Source organism: Indicator indicator, chromosome 1, assembly GCF_027791375.1.
Source record: "Indicator indicator isolate 239-I01 chromosome 1, UM_Iind_1.1, whole genome shotgun sequence".
Lineage (NCBI taxonomy): Eukaryota > Metazoa > Chordata > Aves > Piciformes > Indicatoridae > Indicator > Indicator indicator.
In genome coordinates, this window is record NC_072010.1 from 73,108,120 (window position 1) to 73,127,423 (window position 19,304).

At 37.6% G+C, this 19,304-nt stretch overlaps 1 protein-coding gene across 1 annotated transcript in view; it reads right to left on the minus strand.

Annotated features, from left to right (window-relative positions):
* OCA2 (OCA2 melanosomal transmembrane protein) overlaps positions 1 to 19,304 on the minus strand; it is a 177,991-nt gene that overhangs the window by 100,987 nt on the left and 57,700 nt on the right. Inside the window, exons 9-14 of the mRNA XM_054384760.1 lie at positions 18,531 to 18,602; positions 17,619 to 17,684; positions 16,504 to 16,560; positions 14,476 to 14,600; positions 10,226 to 10,364; positions 1,031 to 1,163 (exon numbers count right to left, since the gene is read on the minus strand). Coding sequence (XP_054240735.1) covers positions 1,031 to 1,163; positions 10,226 to 10,364; positions 14,476 to 14,600; positions 16,504 to 16,560; positions 17,619 to 17,684; positions 18,531 to 18,602 — 592 coding nt within the window. The remainder of the gene's footprint in view (positions 1 to 1,030; positions 1,164 to 10,225; positions 10,365 to 14,475; positions 14,601 to 16,503; positions 16,561 to 17,618; positions 17,685 to 18,530; positions 18,603 to 19,304) is intronic.

A 19,304-nucleotide genomic window follows, 5' to 3' on the forward strand; every position in this document is an offset into this window, starting at 1 on the left:
TTTGGGGACTGTAATATATCTGTTCTGTTGAAGACAGTTAGTCTTTAGATGGGTTTATTTTTCTCCACAGATTACAAATGGAGCCAAGTTAAATCAACCATATCAAGGGTTGTCCTCCCTATGATAAACAGACCACACACACACCCCCTCAGATTCACCTTTTCAAAGATGTCATACAGCACATTAAAACAGCTGTTGCGTGCTCAGTTAGAAGCCTGGATCTTATGTCTTCTGTCAGCAAAAGTGAGGGGGAAAAAAGAAAATCCGTCCCAGGGAACTGTGAACATTTGGAGGTTATTGTTAAGGTTCATTGCCAAAACACAAGCCTGAGAACAGTGATGAACACTTTAAAACTGAATAGAAGACATAAAAGGCTGAACACAAAAGGGACTGACATGCTCAACAGCCATGGAAACAGTGTTGCCAAGACCTCCAGAAACTATAAGGTGAGCAGCCTGAAAAGGACATAGATATACTCCAACTGAATTATAGAAAATATACACTGGGGAAATTTAGGGTTGGAAGAGCCAGAGATGCAAGGCAGAAAGAACTTGGAAAATTCTTCTACCATTGACCACAGACCAAGAAAAGTTTCCTGAAAAAATCCAGTGGATGAAAGGCAGCAGTGAGGGTATGTATCACTGCTCTATGCCTGTCATAAGGGAAGCCTAGGATATTTCCAAAGCTAGGTTGTGAACTTAGTCCCCTGAGGAGATATCTGCTGTAACACAGAACACCCTGGTATTCGAGTCTATGGCTACAAATTATGCAAAATACTCCTGTGAATTTTCAAAGATATTTAATAATTCATATCAACACATCAATATTAGCACCAGAAAAACATCTATTTCTAAAAGCCAGAAAATACTGAAAATAAAATCTGAACTATTAGTCAAAAAGTTAATGTACATAGAGTGGAGAAGAGTGGGAACTTCCACCTGAGAACAATACTGTAGTTGGAACTTTTCAATTTCTACCTGGCACATATTCAATGTAGTGACAACAAAAATGTCTTCACACTTCCACTTACCAACAATTTCACTCGGCTCCTTGTTGTAAAGTTTTTTGTTCCAGTAAAGAAGTCTGAGAAATGGAAAGGAGACCAGAACAACAAGGCAGATGCCAACAAACATATGCCCTGTGAAGGCTGCAAAATCCAATCCCTGGAAATAAAAATGAAAGCCTAAATTAAAAAACAGATATTTTTGTGTATTACCTACAGGGAAAAATACTGAACTATGTGTACTTTAAAAACCAATAATAAATATAAAGCGATAAGCTCAGTTCCAAGTGCAGTATGCTGCATGTAATCTGTTTCAAGGAGATGAGACACATTATACTTGAATTTGGAGAACTGAAAAATAACATTATGAGTTATTATGAAAAGTAGTTTGTGTTCCTGACATGGATACAATTACCAAAAAAAAAAAAAAAAAAAAAACCAAACCCAAACAAACAACAAAAACTGAATAATGACCTTTCATTTTTTATTTAATTTACTGAATTAATTTTAAAACACATGGAATCAGATAAATACTTACAATGTAATGACCAGCTTTTGTTTTAAACTAAGGACAAAATAATCTTTTACAAAAATTCCACCCAAAGCAGAATTTTGTCTAAATTCACAATGATGTTCCACAATAAAAATGTTATATGTCAATATATTGTTTATTTTAATACCCGGTCAATAAATGGACACCTTTTGCTCTCTGCTAAGGAGAGCACCTGAAAGGAGGTTGTAGACAGGTGGGTGTTGTCTCTTCTCCCAGGCCACCAGTGGCAGAACAAGAGGACACAGTCTCAAGCTGCGCCAGGGGAGGTTTAGGCTGGAGGTGAGGAGAAAGTTCTTCACAGAGAGAGTGGTTGGCCATTGGAATGTGCTGCCCAGGGAGGTGGTGGAGTCACCATCCCTGGAGGTGTCCAGAAAAAGAATGGATGTGGCACTTGGAGCCATGGTTTAGCTGTCAGGAGGTGTTAGGTATTAGGTAATAGGTTGGACTTGATTATCTCTGAGGTCTTTTCCAACCTGGTTGATTCTGTGATTCTGTATGATTCTGTGATTCCTTCCTTACATTTTGCTGAAAGTATTCTCAAAAAGGTTAGGCAGAATATATTAAAAAGCCATAAGAATGGTGACAACTTGCCTTTAAACTGTGAAGTTAGCCATGCTTTGAGTAGGACATGGGACTAGATGACCTCCGGGGCCCCTTTCAACTGGATTATTTTGTGATACCATATTGTGCACACTGTAGTGGATCAGGGTTAGCCTTTGGGCTGGGATATTTTGACGTAGTCATCACTAACCTGTCCAAACAAAGTTGTCCATGAAACTCCAAGGGGGCTCACATCCAAGTATTCTGCTAGCAAGGAACTGTCTTATATTCACAGAGTGAACAGGTGATCTCAGCAGAGCTTGGAAGAAAGCATTGTCTCAGCCCTGGATAGGTGAGGTTGTTCAAACTGAGTTTTCAGAGCACCCACTGACTCTAGAAAGTGATAGGATCTCCATGTGCCACACCTCTATGTCTCTGTGGGGACTTGCCTTTTACAAATTACCTGTGTTTTGCCTATAGCCCCTTCCGTACTGCCAAAACAGCTTCCCATGCAGTATCAGCTGGTATTACACCCTGTGTGTTCAGACTGTTGGGGGCTTACTACCTGAAATATGTGTTCTTCTATACTGTCTCTAACTTCAAAAAAGGAAAAAAAAAATTATTCTCTATTGCACCACAGGGCATAATAAAAAGGCTACCAACAAAAGGAACTGATTAAGGTCATAAAGAACTCTCATCACCAGATAAAGATCTTTTACAAAAAATCCGTAATTTGCAGACAGTTTAATAAATCTTAAAATATAAATATGCAGACCTTGGATTAGAATTTGATCATACTAAATTACAGGTTTCCGCTTCATGAGCTAAAAAAATGAATAAATAATCATTCTTAGCTACTATTTAATAGCAGATTCTTTGCCTCTTCTATACTTCAGCCACAAAAAGGTGAAACTGTATACCTGTTAATTTGCTGGCCTTTTATTATAATTCACCTAGTGACATTTCTTTTGTGAAAGTAGAAAGAAACCTCTTCATGAATTAGAATACGATTGTTTTAAGAATCAGACAGGAAAATGTGATACCACTAAGAAAAAATAATATATCTCCATTCAGCTTGCCTACATAATAAGTCAGCCAATCAAATGACTGGCATCTCTGCAAGACAGATTGACAAGTCAAAGCTACAGGAGACATTTCTATGAAGAATGAAAACAACTTTCCTAACTCTAAGAAATTTTAAAATAACAACTGGGGAAAAAAAATTAACTTCTGCAAAGGCTCCATGTTTTTAAGACCTGCTTTCAAAGTATTTAAAATCCATATCCCCTGTGTGCATTTATTTAATTACATACACTTAAAATTGACAATAAACCAAATTTATATATGAGTCACCTCTAAGATTATAGAAAAATCAAACCATTTTGGCCAGAAGAATCAGAAAGTTTTGATCAGGAAATACTCAAACCAAGAAAATTACTTTTACACTCATTCTAGTCTTACAAAAAACAGTGGAGATGAAGTTTTCTTAGGCTGGGACCAGCATGCCCATATCATCAAGATACCAGCTACCAGACAGAGTATATCTGCAGAAATACTCAAGCAGAAGGATATTGTAGGAAATAGGAACTCAACAAATCCTTGGAAACTCTCAGATTTTAGTATATGCTGTCTCTATCACATATTAATGGAACTTAAGTAAGTAATGGAATTTAAATAAGTGGCTTGCTGCAAACAAATGTAAAGTTTTACAAAGTCACTGGCCTCTACGCTTTGAATGTTGCACCAATTTCAGAGCAGAACAATAGTGCTTTGCTACTGAAATGTCACAATGCAGAATCTTCTCAAACAAAATTATAGCACAAGAAATGTGTCACTTGAAATCCATAAAACCAATTTCTTTGTAAAAATGAAAATCACACTGTCTTAGAAAGCAAACTAAAATACGGAGGTTAAGAAGGGGGTCTTGGGTCTGACAGTTGAAAGGAATTGAAATGAGATGGAGACAACAATGCTCTTAAGAAGACATCAGGATTAACACAGCTTCCTGTCATATGAGTCTTCAAAATGATCAAAAGATAAAGGAATTATCTCCTAGATTTTTTTGCCCATTACCCAGAGCTCACCCAAGCTTTTCAAAGAGATTAGCAGCACTGAGATCCAGGATTTTGTGAAAATTCATAATATCACCATATTGATTTTCTTATCTCTGAGATCTCTGGAGAAAGAGAAAACGTGCTACTCTGCTGTGACTGTAGAACAGCTTTCTAATTCAGCTGAAACAAATCGTTTTGTAACATAGAGTGTGCTCATTTCAGGAAAAAGCTTGCATGAGAGTGCAAGGCTGGATTCAATTCCCTTCCCATTCCTTGCCCCCAGATTTGCTCTCCATTACCTCCTTGCTTTGACCCACAAGAGACAGTGAGTGAAAATGAACCCTGACAATCACTAGTCTTGAACGGAGAACTGATACCCTGTGGCCATGAGGAGGATGCATCATTTCTATGCCTGATATCAGAAGGGCTCATAGTAAAAAACATCCCTCTGCCCAGCCCAGTGCTTTGGGCTGGTTGCTCAGCATCAGCCTCTTTGCAGCACATAGAATATGCTTCCAGGCAAGGATAAAGCAGATTTCACACCAGATAGTGTCAGGTAGCTAGTAGTTAACTGGCACCCTCTGAAGAACTTTATGAGATTAAGGGATATACATCATATCACAAGCACAAGCAATGCATCAGAGGATAGCAAGATGGTGGCACAGTTACTTCATCGGTTGCTTCTGTCCCTTTCCCACGCTCTAGAAAAAGTATGCTACATCTCCACAGAGCCAACATTCATACCATTTGTGCCTGTGGATAATACATTTTATACCTCCTGAGTCCTCAGCACTGCTGAGGCCAGAATTCAGCATTATAAAAACACATTAAGGTGCTCACATGTGCTGCATACCACAAAATGTCATTTTCATAAAGATTTTCTTTTTCCTGCACAACAGACTGGAATAGAATTGACATGCACAGCAGGCAAGAAATATTTTTCTTCTGGGAAATTTCAATCCATCAGATAAATACAATGAAAGCTTCAAATGTCCCTTACTGGAGGCTATACTGATTGTGTAAAATTTCTACTGTTCCTCAGTTGACAGGAATTCTAAAGATTTTGTTTTAGCAAGACAAGAGCCTGAGGGTTCTACTATCTACAGATTCAGAGCTGAAGCAGAGAAGGTATCTTTGATTGGTATACAGTTTTAAATGCAAAGTCAAATATATCAGTTTCATATTAAGAGGAAGTATTACACTGTTTTCCCAAAATATTAACTTGCTGTCATCCTAATTTTTTGAAATTTATTTATTACTGGTTTTGGAAATGTGAAATTAACTTCTAGTAATTCAGACCTTCCCAGGAGAAATCTGCAACTTTAGTGCAAAGGTAAAGCAAAAACTATGGTCAGGTGTTGCAATCCAGGGAGTAGCCAGAATGCCCTATACTTGTATTTTAAAACTAATAAAATGAGGAAGAGCAAAAGTAATTTATTATTTCTATATTATATGCTATATCCACAAGACAAGGAATAATGGGTTCAAACTAGAACATAGAAGATTTCACCTCAACATGAGGAGAAACTTCTTTACAGTGAGGGTGATGGAGCACTGGAACAGGCTGCCCAGGGGGGTTGTGGAGTTTCCTTCTGGAGATTTTCAAAACCCACCTGGATGCATTCCTGTGCAGACTACCCTAAGTGATCCTTCTCTGGCAGGGGGGTTGGACCTGATGATCTCTTGACATCCCTTCCAACCTCTGATATGCTGTGATAATGTGATTCTTTCTAGCTGAGATCTACATTGTCTCAGGGGAAACTGTTCATGATGTTACTGAGCCAGAAATCACTGATGGTCTAACACAGTTACATGAATATCTGAGACACTGATGAACCTCCTTTTTTTGTCTTGCACTACAATCTTTAATGGTTACTACATGCAGAAGCAGTAAAAAAAAAAAATCTGTAATCAGCCATTAACCTTTAAATTTTATTTCATATGCCTTACCTAGGATTTCATTTTTTCTTGAGTAAAGGAATCAGCGAGACACTGGCAACATGAGTAGGAGTTCTACAAATTGATTAAAAGTTTTAACAATCTTGTATCCAGCAAACTCGACAAAAATAGCCTCATAAACTATGGGAATCTATTTCACAATCTGCCAGTACTAGGACTTTCTCTCATATATTTTCCAGAATTACCTACTCTTATTCAGAAATTTTAGTACTACAATTTTTCACCAAATATAATCAACTAATATTGCATCATTAGCATGAAGGATGAAAGTCTCCCAAAGGCAGAAGAGGAGAATCTGATGGCTGTTCATTTTGCAGGGATCTCTTTTTAGATGACGAGAGTAACTCTGGGATGCTGAAACACCCCAATCCTCAGCAAACATCAGACAGAAGTTTTGTCACATGCTAAGAAAGACAGTACATAAGAGGATATAATCCAGTGGCTAGCACATGCTAAAACTGCCTTTGTTCTTATCATTACCTCTTTTAGACAGATTATAACTGGATATACAGTGCACACTATGTTCACATCATCGTTTTGCTCTGGAGACTTCTTCACCATGCATCCTCTAAAGAATTTGTAATAACAGCCTAGGCTTACGGCACAAGCAACTTCGGATTTCAAAGATGTAGTTGTAGACACTTTTGAAGTTTCCAAACACAGAGGATTTAACATTCAACCTTTCTGAAAGCAATGACCATTTTGAACTGGTTCATGTCCTATTGTATATATAAAAATGGAATTCCAAAGCCTGAAGCGCATATTTCTTCAAGATAAAAATATAATTTTGCTAACAATGACCACTCAGTAGCGGTACTCTGAAGGTAATAAAAAGTATTTTTTAAAGTTTTGTATTTACTGAATAAATTTTCATTTTTACACATAATGAAAACTTTTATTTTCCTTCCCTAAAATAAAAATGTAAGTGCTGTTTTGTGAAACTTCCCCAGTTGTAACTAAGAACAAACAGTAATACACCGATTCTTTTTCCTCTCTTATGCAAATCTTCCACTGATTCCAGGAATGGTGGTAGGGAATATCTCAGTATTATAAATTAAACACTACTACGAAGACAAAATCCTTTTGGCATCCATTTGCATCAGAAGAAAAGTAACCAGATTTATCTCGACATTTTAACGAGTAAACTGTAACAAAAATGTTATTTATTCAAACATACTTTTTAAATAAAAAAATCTTAATATTAAAAGAGAAAAAAATATCTCCAGCACTACAGTAAACAAACAGTAAAGCATTTCTAGCTCTCTAACCCAAGAACAGCCCCCAAAGTAGCAAAGCTGAATTTAATTTTTTATTGATTTAAAACCCAAGGTTTCCTAAGACCTTGTAAACTTGCATAATATCTTACTAGGCTGCTTTTAGAGGCTGAAGTACATAAGTAATATTTGAGGAAAAACTAGTACAATTCATCTCCTGATCACACATAATAAATTAGAAAAAAAAAAAAATCTACACAGTGTAATGTACTACTCAGCCTCCTAGAAGGGCACTTGCCCGAGTACCCCTGTGCATACTAAGCAAAAATGACACTGACAAGGAAGTAGAAGAGGATTAAAGGGGGAATTTCAATGACAATATCAAGGACAAATATTTTCCACAATGGCAAAAAACATGACCAGAATAATTAGAAGAGGTAAACCCCAGGTTTTTTTCTGTAGAAAACATCATAATAGATACTATAAAAAATACTGCATGAGATGCTGTTTCCAAAATGACATTATTGCATTCCAGAACTTTTACCTCTGAAATAGTTTTTTAAAAAATAAAAATATTACATTTTACTTGGTACAAATATAAGAGACATTCCACACATTTCAGAGGCAGATTTGTGTTTGATTGTATAACCTTTCCTCACAGCAGCCTTTGCTAGAACTGGTTTCAGATGTAAGACAATATTGTCTGTGTTTCTTCTTGTGAGCAAAAGAGAGCATGCTGGAGCAGGTGGACAAAAATTTGGAATTGAGCTATTAGATCAACAGTGCAGATTGTAAGAGGCCAGATGGTTAAGCTCCCTCCCTGCCTTCCATCTTGGCTTTATCCAGTTACTCCTGTCAGAGCTCTCCCAGATCTCCCAAATCTCCTTTAGGGGGGTGAGCCCTAAGCAGAGAGGACATAAGCCTGTTCATGCCAATTTGCCTCAGAGCCAAAGATAAGTCTTTGACCCTCTTTTGCTTATGTACATAGGTATAACAGTTGGGAATATAGGAAAGAAACAGTACAAGTCTCATGGTCCTGTGTTAAATCTGATCCATTTTACTATCTCCTGATTTCTGTGATACAACAAAAGATCTGAAAATAATCCAGGGTGGAAACATTGGACACAAGTTTGTGTGTTTGCCATGTCACATTTTCTAGGGTATTTATACATGTGAGTTCTTGTTTCCTTTCAGTGTGACTGCTTAATTGTTTCCTATGTTAACAGCAATTTCTAAAGGTTCTACAGAGATTATGAGCTTCTGTGTATTTAGGAAAATGACCTTCATGACAGGTGCTAATTATTTGCTTTTAGGAAAAAAAAAACCTGTTTCAGTAGTGGCACAGATTTCATATTTAAAAATGTAAAATTTAGCTATCAAATACTTAGCCACAAATATTACAGTCTCCAAAGCCATTGATCAAACAAACAATTGCAGCATGTTTCAAATATTTTTGAAGGTAAACAATTGATTAAATACCATTAATTTTCAAAGACATTTTCCAACCTGGACAGGACTTAATTGATTTTAATGTATTCAGTTAATTGGAAGACATCTTTTTCTATTACAGCAATAGAAACAATTGATTCCAAATTGAAAAATAAAATCTAGAATTATATGCTACAATTCCCTCATCTTACTTTCACAGGTATTTTCACTCTAGCCCATTGAATTCCTTTTAATGTATTTATCTGGGGAGTTTATGACACCTGGCCAAAACAGAAAACACGGATTTGCTGCACTATGCACTTACCCATTATATTACTACACCTTTCATTTTTGCTGCCTGGTGATGGAGGTGCAGGGGCAGATGGAGAGCAGAGCTGCCCCATCCCAGCAGGAACTGTCCCTTGTATCTGGAGAAGATGGCCTCTCTCCTGCCCCCAGCCCACCAGAGACAGGTGACATATCAAGTGATACCTGATGCCCTCTTATTCAGGGGGGCAAGTATAACCAAAGGCATGAAAAAAATCGTGCAAACATCAGCTCCATGCAGAAGCTAAAGGCTGCAGACATGAACACCTGCCAGCAGTGGCTCTGCCTTTTCACAGGGCAGAGAGAGCCATGTGGATGGGAGGAGATGGAGGGACTGGGACAGTCTTGCTGGCAGGTATCTGAAGTCCTGCAGTCCCACCCAGCACCAGCCACCATAGCCTTTCCTTTAGCACCAGCCACCCAGCAAAATTAAATGACATAAGAGCCAAACATTGGAAGCTCAAATTTTCCATTGCAGCCTGGAGGTATCAAAATGTTGGCAGGAGGTAGGAGCCAGCTGTTGCCCATGTTGTATGAGAGGACCCTCCCACCCCTCTCTCACGCATGCTTGGGCTGCAGCTGCAGGACTAAGCCTTTGCCTGCAGAGGACTCCTTTGTGATGTGGGTATATGGGGGAAATGCAGCCACTTAAAATGTAGGGATTTGCATATGGATATTTCTGGCTTTCAATTTCTGAAAAGGAATCACATTGTCTTAATATATTTCACTTTTGGGAGAAGGTCTATTCTGAAAAATAAATTTGGATTTTCACCTTCATTTACTTGGGGTTTTGTTGGTTGGTTGGATTTTTTTCAGATTGCTGCTTTCTCATTACAGCTCCATCATTTTGCTTCCTTCTTCACTTTGCCATTGGCAAGGAATTGTACCAGCACCATAAAAAAAAAAAAAAAAAAGGAAGAAAAAGCTGTTCTCAGCCCGTAACAAAAATTCTATTCGTCCTCACAGTTTTGTCCCCCAAAAGATCACTCTGTTCTGTCTAATCATCCTACTAAGAAAGAAAAATAGCATGACAGAAAAAGTGGATTATATTCTGTTTATATGACTGTCTGGGGGAAGAGGAGGTTCAATGCTGTGTAAGTCGGCAATGGTACTTAATTTTAGTAGCCAAACAGCTTGCAGTACTTACCTCCTTTCTCAGCTCCTGCTTTGAAACAATAATCACATTTGGAGGATCTCCAACAGCTGTGGCAGCACCCCCAATATTGGTGAAGATTACTTCTGCAATCAGGACATGCCTAGGATCCAGATTAAGCACTTCACAGAGCCTGCAATATAAAGAGAATGAAATAAAACCCTTTTCCTATGACTAAATTACCTTAAAATTTCTAAAATTTACATAATGCGGTCACCTCACTGAAAAATTGCAGGATTCCAAACATAAAAAGTTTGTGTGTACATTGTTGAAGTTTTAATTTTGCTACATTATATGTGCTACAGTAATTATAGCAATATAAATGCACAAATATAATGCAATAATTATTGGCTACAAAATTATTGCCTTTTTAAAATAATGTCATTGAAAGTAATCAACTACAACAAGAGTCGGACTACGCAGAAAATAGCATTTCATGTTTTCAGCATGATATAACTTCTTAAACCATGGTTCCCAGGCTATATTTACCCATAAAAAACTCATCTAGGCAACCACAGGCTCTGTACTCTGCATCAGTTACTAACTTTCTTGTGGAGCGCAGTGGTAGAGGATTGCACAGGCAGCTCTATTAGACATGAATCACTCATTAGTGACCTCAGCTTTCAGCCTAGGTTTATCCAGTTTATTCTGTTCCTGTTTTTCCCCTTCTCTAAAGCTTGATCATAAGTATTTGTATTTGTAATGCAACAAGAGTAGAAAATACGCTTTCCTCATTATTAAGTCTCAAAAAGTTTTGAACAGCTCAAAAATGTGTAATTCTTTTTTTTAGGAAGATGCTTCTTTAATAAGGAAAGGTAAAATGTTTCTTTAATAAGAAGCATCTTAAAGTGCTCTGGTACACACTGGGATTGACTGAGTAACCTCATGATCCATTTCAACTCAGAGCCCATTTACACACAGTAATCTTCACACAGAATACTTCAACACACACAAATTTCATTTATGCACAGAACTACACAATCTGCTCATTTCTGAATCACACTTTTGACTTCAAACTTGGGCCATGGTATTAAAGGCTGAAAGTTAAGGTCACACCTAAGCACTTTGGAATAAGAAATTACTGCTTTCCTGTTAATGGCTTATCAAAACTTTGCTCCAGTGCATAAAGATGGAGGTCACACTTAAATTATTGCCCTCGCTACCTACTACTGGATTAGGGGAAGAGTGGGTGGCAAGAATGCTTTTTCAGGATTGTTTTTGCTGTTGTGCTGTCACACGTGGAGTTCCCTGAAGGAAGAGTCGATCTTTACTGTTCCATCTAAGCCAGTATTATTAAAACCTATATTTCAAAGATAAGTGTATATTGGACAAAAGCTTAACTTGATACACTTATCTGTCATCAAGAATGTCAACTGAAAAGTCAGAAAAAAGTTATATGACACGTATGTCAACACACAAAAACTCCACACCAAAATAACTAAGCAAAACTGCACTATTTCCCCAACAGCATAAAATTATCCAATTTAAAAATACTTCATAGTACAACAAGCCCAGTTGTATCAATTGTACTTGTAATTTTAACCTCATCACTCCTTGATTTCTCAGTGTTTCAAAACATAACCTTAGCTATTCTTCAGAGTTTTCTTTTTTTTCGATGGACCTAGTTATACCTTTTAAAAAAAAAAACCTCTCACACGTACCATGAAAGGTCAAACCCAAAGTATAAAACCATCAGAATGTGTTGGCTACGTGGTAGGATGAAACCTCTTCATTTTACTTAACCCTCACTATATAATTCCCCAAGGCTAAAAGCATTTGCCTTTTGCAGTTTCAAATAACAAAATATCATCTTGAAAATTAGCTAAAAAGAGGTAGTGACTGAATTTTTTGTCAGCTTACTACAAAATGCAGAGTGAAACCAGTATCATGTTTTGCAGCTTATTAATGGAAATATAAATCTTTCTATTCATAGAGTCAATAGGATTTTCTGTAAGCTTTGTCTCCATGGCAATGACAACACAGTGCAACATAGTGAAGCTGTAGACAAGGGCTGAAAACTGTGACAGTAAGACAAAAGCAAAAAGTGATCTCCAGCATGAAGCTTTTAGAAATAGGCAATTATTTGGTCTTACTAGATGGGATAAATTTCATTTTTAGCTTTGACACTGATTTAAATGCAAATATTAGCCACATACAGAGTTTCCCTTTCTTCAGTGTTTGAAATTCATTTGGTATAAAACTGAAGTACTTAGTATACATTTAGTATAAAGCTTCAGTATTTGAAGGGTGACTACAACGGCAGAGAATGTTCACAAGAAGCTATATGGAGAAGACAAAGTGCATCGAGTACAAGCTGCACTTCTCAATGGAAAAAATTATTTTTATAATAAGAAAAATTAACCACTAGAACAACCTCACCACAGATGTGGTAGACTCCCTGTTGCTGGAGGTTTTCAAGATGTGGCTTAACAGGGTGATAGGCAATCTCATCTAGACTCCACTCCCTTTCCTACAGAAGGTTGGACTAGATGATCTTTTGAGGTTCCTTCCATTAGGGATATTTTATAATTGTTTGTAAACAGAATAATTGCTACCATAGCTCTGCCTGTGAGCAGTAGGTTGTTCATGATGCATTGACATCTGGATTTCAATCTGTCCTCATTTATAGTTAATTCAAAATATTCCGCAACACAGCTAAGGAAACCTGGTGTTTAATAGTTCCAATCTTGCTTACCCCTTGGGGGAGAAATTATTGATTGGAGTAACACAAAGTAATCTCTCTAAAATATAATCAGACAGCAGACAAATGGAGCTTTCATTTACCAGCTAATTCCCAATATAGAATAAATTCCAGTTGTAAGATTGTTTTCTATTGCTTTACACTGCATTTTAACGTGGGAGCACATCCTAATAGAATTTTGTGTACTTTAATGTGATAATGACTGCAAGCATTACCTCGCTCAGGATCATTTCAAAGACACACTAGATCTTTCTGAATCTTGATGGTTAAACTGTAATTTATAATCACGTGGATTAAATGTAGTTGCAAATCCTGTGTTATTAATTCACAGATATCTTAAGTAATTAAATTCACTGTTCTCTATTAAAAGTTCCAAAGATCTAATCTCAAATTGTGAAATCAACCAGTGGCTGTATCAATGTCACGATCACCAGCAAGAAGAAAATTCTAAGTTTTATATTCCCCAAAAAAAAGCTTTTACTTAAAATCTGGATAGTATTTTTAATTTATTTGTGACTAGTATTAGAAGAAAATAACTGCACTAAGGCAAAAATTACTATCTAAAGTTGGATATTAGCCAGTAAAGAACAGTAGAGCTTTAATTAAAAAATTACCCTGCTTACAGGAAAGAAATTTCATCTGCTAGAGAGCATTTGCTGCAATATATTATTGCAGTTCAGACATGGAGATGAACTAGAATAGTTGGCTGCCAAGGCTTTATAACTGGCTTCAGATAATGTGCTCACTATTAACAGAAAGGGAAAAAGCAACAGAACACTTGAAATTTTAGCTCTTTACCTTACTACAATAATAAACTACGAATATGAGCCAGCAGTGTGCTCAGGTGGCCAAGAAGGCCAACAGCATCCTGGCCTGTATCAGGAATAGCATGACCAGCAGGACCATGGAAGTGATCATGCCCCTGTACTCAGCACTGTGTTCAGTTTTGGGCCCCTCACTACAAGAAAGACATTGAGTTGCTGGATCATGTCCAGAGAAGGGCAACAAAACTGGTGAAGGCTCTAGAGTTATGATGAGCAGCTGAGGGAACTGGGATCACTTAGTCTGGAGAAGAGATGGCTGAGAGGGAGACATTGCTCTCTACAACTACCTGAAAGGAGACTGGGAGAGGTAGGTGTTGATCTTTTCTCTCAAGTAATTGGAGATAAGACAAGAAGGAATGACCACAAGTTGTGCCAAGGGATGTTTTAATTAGGTATGAGGAAAAAATTCTTCACCAAAAATTTTTCAGGCATTGGAATGGACTGCCCAAGGAGGGAGTGGAGTTGTCATTCCTGGAAGTGTTCAAAAAACATGTCGACATGGCACTTTGGGACATCATTTATTAGGTGTGATGGCATTGAGCTGGCAGTTAGTCTTAATGGTCTTAGAGGTTATTTCCAACCTTGATGATTCTATGAGCATTTGAAGTTTTGATTTCCATTTAGATGATCAAAAAAAGTCCAAACAAGCATTTTGCACACATCTATTACTCATTTCTGTCTATAAAAAGACCAAGTCCAAAATCATAACAATAAAGTACCTTATGGTTACTGGAGTAAAGAGCAGCATAGTGGTAACGTTGTCTAGAAATGCAGAAAGAATTGCAGCAATGAGGCACAAAAGCGTAATCATGGCCCACACCTTGCCTCTAGACAATCGATAAGCCTGTTAAACCAAACAGAAATAAAATTAAGGGATTAGATCACTCCATCTTAGCTTTTAAAAAATTATAGATAAGACAATTTCATCAAATATGAGACAATAGTGAGCTCAGAGCACTTAGTACTCCATGCACCTCCAACAGCACCCTTTCCCATATTAATTAAAAGAAAAGAAAAAAAAATTAAAGTGGAAGTTGGCAAGCATTTCCATTATGCAGAGAACGAGTCAAGTCAGAAGAGAGACTGTTCTCCACTGCCAGGCATGAAGGGGGTCTGTGGAAGGAGTAGGGCTGAGTCCCCTTCTGCTGCCTGCATGACCAGGTGGACTAATGTGGTTCAGATCTCCCACTCCCTCCACACACTGCGACACCTTCCCCATCCTCAGTGCAGCGCTGCTGCTGAGGCATCACAGTTTGGGTACCTATGTAGGCAGGGTTTGTGTCCACCTATGTTTTGTTTAGGGATCCATGCTCAAAAGAGCCCTTGTCACTTTTCTTTCATTGCACTCTTCTCCGGAAAATTAAGCTTTGCAGCAGATGAAGGAGTCCTTCACCATGGGTAGTACTTGCTTTACAGCAATCCATCAGAATTATCCTTCTCACATAAACTTTAGTTCTGCTATTGTGCAAAGGTCTGTGGCCTGTCTTCACATGTGATCATAAAACTAATTTTCTTTCTCATACTGCCAGGCACAAATACAGAAGCACAGAATGTTAGGGTTGGAAGGGATTTCTAGAGATTATTGAGTCCAATCCACCTGCCAAAGCAGGATCACCTAGGGCAAGCCACACAGGAATGCATCCAGGTGGGTTTTGAAAGTCTCTAGGGAAGGAGACTCCACAACCTCTCTGGGCAGCCTGTTCCACTGCTCCATCCTCATAAAGAAGTGTCTCCTCGTGTTGAGATGGAACCTCCTGTGCTCTAGCTTGTACCTGTTGTTCCTTGTACTACCATTGGGCACTACCGAAAAGAGACTGGCACCTTCATCTTGACACCCACTCCTCAGATATTTATAGACATTGATATGATATCGTCTCAGCCTTCTCTTCTCAAGACTAAACAGCCCCAGTATCTCTTCATAGGAGATATCAGGTGTCAGTTACAGCAGAACTGGGGAAGTCAGTGGAATAACTCAGCTTTATATTGTTTGCATGCTTGTGTATCCTACTGGGGGAGGGAGGGTGCTTTCTCCTGTAGAAAGAGAATTACTTTAAGGACTTCCTCCCACCCCTATAAAGATTTTTCAAAATTACAGGCTGACTGCTGACATTTCTAATGTGATTAAGTATACACTGCCCTAAGAAAAGTTCTTCAAAGATAGTATTTAGTGTAACAGACCTAAGATTGCCTCAGGGCCTGAACCTGGTTGCATTGAAGCCAATATGACTTCTGCAATTGGCTTCAGTAAGGCAGCTATGACCCAACCCATGATCAGAGTTGCCTGAAGCCTTGAAACCTATATTCACACTGCTCATGTTATAAACAGCACAGGCTTGTGATCTACAACAGATGAAGAGTTAGCTCAACTCAGCTGAAGCTGATGCAAATTTTACCACTCATTTAAATGGGACCAAAACTCCAATCAAAGTCACTAGACTTTATTTTTGGGTGGTACCATTTCTTCCTGTCCTTCCAGTTCAGTGTTTGCCTCTTGCACAGCTCTTTTGTCTTTTCTGTCATAGGAAAGTTTATTTCAATATTAATGAGGGTGGAAGAGATGGTCCTATGAGAAGTCAAGTTTTACTGGTATCTAAAATTAAGATTCTACCAGTGGACAGATAAATTTGCCCTGCAAGCTTCCACTGACAGCATGGAGTGGGGAAAAAGATAAAAAAAAATAAAACCAGCCAACTAAACCAAGACCAGTAAATAATCAGTAAAAATTAAGAGTAGCAAATTAACCCTACCTTTACTGCACAGTAGTCGAAGAATCCAGTCTCTGAAAATATGGCTACCAAAACCATCTACCAACAGATGGAGAAAAAGAGAATAGTTTGCAACTTAATTATTACAAAGAACCAAATTGTGGTAGTTTGTGATCCTGATGAAAGTCCTTATCTGACACAGGTCTGTGAACCTGATCCCTAATATATTAGGGTATCCACTACAGTGACCAGATATCTCTTATTAATGTGCCATGAAATTTAGTTCTCAACATAAGCAATCTATAAATGTTATACTAGTCTCATCTAATCTTATTTGTAGTTACTAAGTGGGCATCATACATTAAGTACTCAATGTATCTCCCTTGTGTAATTAATCAAGAAATGTCAAGGAATGTGCTTGCTTTCTGCAGTAAGGCTCTACACAGGGCAGAAGAGTGAGGATCCAAGAATTACTTGTGTTTTCCTACATTTCTGGAAATGTTCCTCTCATTACTTCTTTACTCCCAAAAGAATTTTTTTTCTTTCTTCTTCTGTGGGTAAAACAGGGGGCAGTTTTAGGAAATAAGAAAAGCTCAGAATGGCAACAGGTAATTTTAAATTTTTCTCTGTATATGGTATATTTTGTATTGGAGATTAATAGCATTTGAATAACTCTTCTTACCATAAATAGCTCTGGGCAAAATAATTAAATTAACATATGATTACAATCAGATTAGGTATTTGTCCTTTACTTTTAGTGTCTTTTTTTCTTTGCTTTTTCTGCATAGCACTGACTAAGAAAAAGGAAATCACTTTTCCAGTAGAGTGTGTTTGAGGAAGGTTTTGAGTAAACAAAATTAACAAGATAATGAGAGTGATAATACTTGGAACTTAAACAGATCTTTCCATTTATAAGCCTCAAGGATGCTTTTAGTATCTTATCAACACAGTTTACAGATTAAAAAACTAGAAAAGGATCAACATTTTTAAAAGGGTTCTTCAGATCAGCCTCTTTTTTGATAAATCCTTTAAGGCCCAAGTTTTCATCATAACGTGCCTCAGTAAAGTACAATTAACGAAACATTTAAAAGGGAAACATCTCTATATTGACTGTGATTATTTCAGTACATTTAGAGCAAAAGATACATTTTAGTTACCATTCCAAAGAGCAACGCCAACGTCTCATAATCAATCCATTCTACCACTTTGACCATACTTGGCCTCTGCAATCAAAAAATGCAATTACCAGTGAATACCTTGAAACATCTAACTTGTGATTAGCTATGAAGTATAAACTCCACTTGATTGATGAATCTTTTATATAAATTAAGATGGAAATTAGTAAGTGTTTCTAAGAGGTACACACAAAAGACTCTTTATTATTACCATTATTACTGCTATTATTATTAATTCAAAGTACTGCTAGCATCCTAAGTGGGTCATTATCAAAAGCTTACATTAGGCTATTGGTTTACCTAGTTTTTCCACATGTAGGATGAAAGAAATAAAAGGTAACCAAATTGTATGTTATGCTCCAGTTTCCTTTTTGGTAAGAGAACAAAAGCATATCACTTCACCTCTGAACAGACCTCATGGAATATAAGGGAACACAGCAATGATGTGGTGACCAGTTATGAGAAAAACAGTCAGAGATTTCACTAAATATCAACTGAGAATAAGCAGGTGGGAATCAAAAGGATCAGAGTGTGTAAGCATGAGGTGTAATTACTTAGGGCAGTGTAAGACAATGTACTTCCATTTAGGTTTGCACAGTAACATAACATTACTGAAAATAACGATGTTTAACTCTGAATTTAGCTTAAAATTGTTGTACTTATCTTCCTGCTAATCAGAACAAAATGCTGTCAATTGACTTTTTTTCTGTTCTTATTCTCTATACCTTAGGCTGACTTTTTTCCCCAAGATGCTTCCCCAACCTAATGTCTACTCTACCATCTCTCTCTCAAAAAATACAGCTCTGTCACATGCCCAGTCACAACAGGGCAAACACAGAAAGTTATGACATGATACCCAGAAAGAAAGTGAGCACTTAGAGCTTGATAACTTACCTCCCCAACAGCAGCTAAGGCGGCTAAAGCTGCCAAAGACCCCAACATCGCTGCAAGGGTTCTGTGAACAATCTGCAACAAAGGGTAAGAATTGACCAGAGACTCCTCTAAATATTGTCCTACTTTTAAAAATAAGGTTAAAAAAAAATAAAGAATTCCTTTTCTTTCTTTGTTTGTAGGTTTTTTCCCATATTTCACCTGCCACGTTTCTGCAAAACTTTGCTAAGAATTCTCAGCTCTGACCTCAAGGCAGAGAAGAGATTTCAGCACTAGTTTCCTGTATTTGCCAGTGAGTGACCCAAGAAGGAAAGTAATTCATTTTCCCTAACTTAAGGATCAAAAAGCCTGGTCCTGTTGTCTTCCCCTCTCAGTTCCTGGGAAGAAGATTTATGCCCAGGAGATGATCCACCTCTTTCTTTATGGGTGCTTACTCATCTCCAGTGTCCATGATCTTCTGAACGCCTTTTCTGCAGTCTCCTCAGTTCCTCAAAAGCTGCTTTCACCAGTGTACAGACTACCCTGGGCTTTAAGAGTGCTTCCCTTCCATCTCTAGTATTGCCATACAAGCAATGCTTCTGAAAATAGGATTCAAGCCTTTGACCCCAACACAGACATTCATTTAGTACTGCTACAGTTACTACAGTACATGGACATTTTTCCACCTCTATGTACTTAATGAACAAATTGTAGTTAAGGTTTGCAAGAAAGTGAAAAAAAAAAAAAAAAGGAAAGCATGATGTGGAAATGTGGGGTTTTTTTCCCAAGTTCTCATTT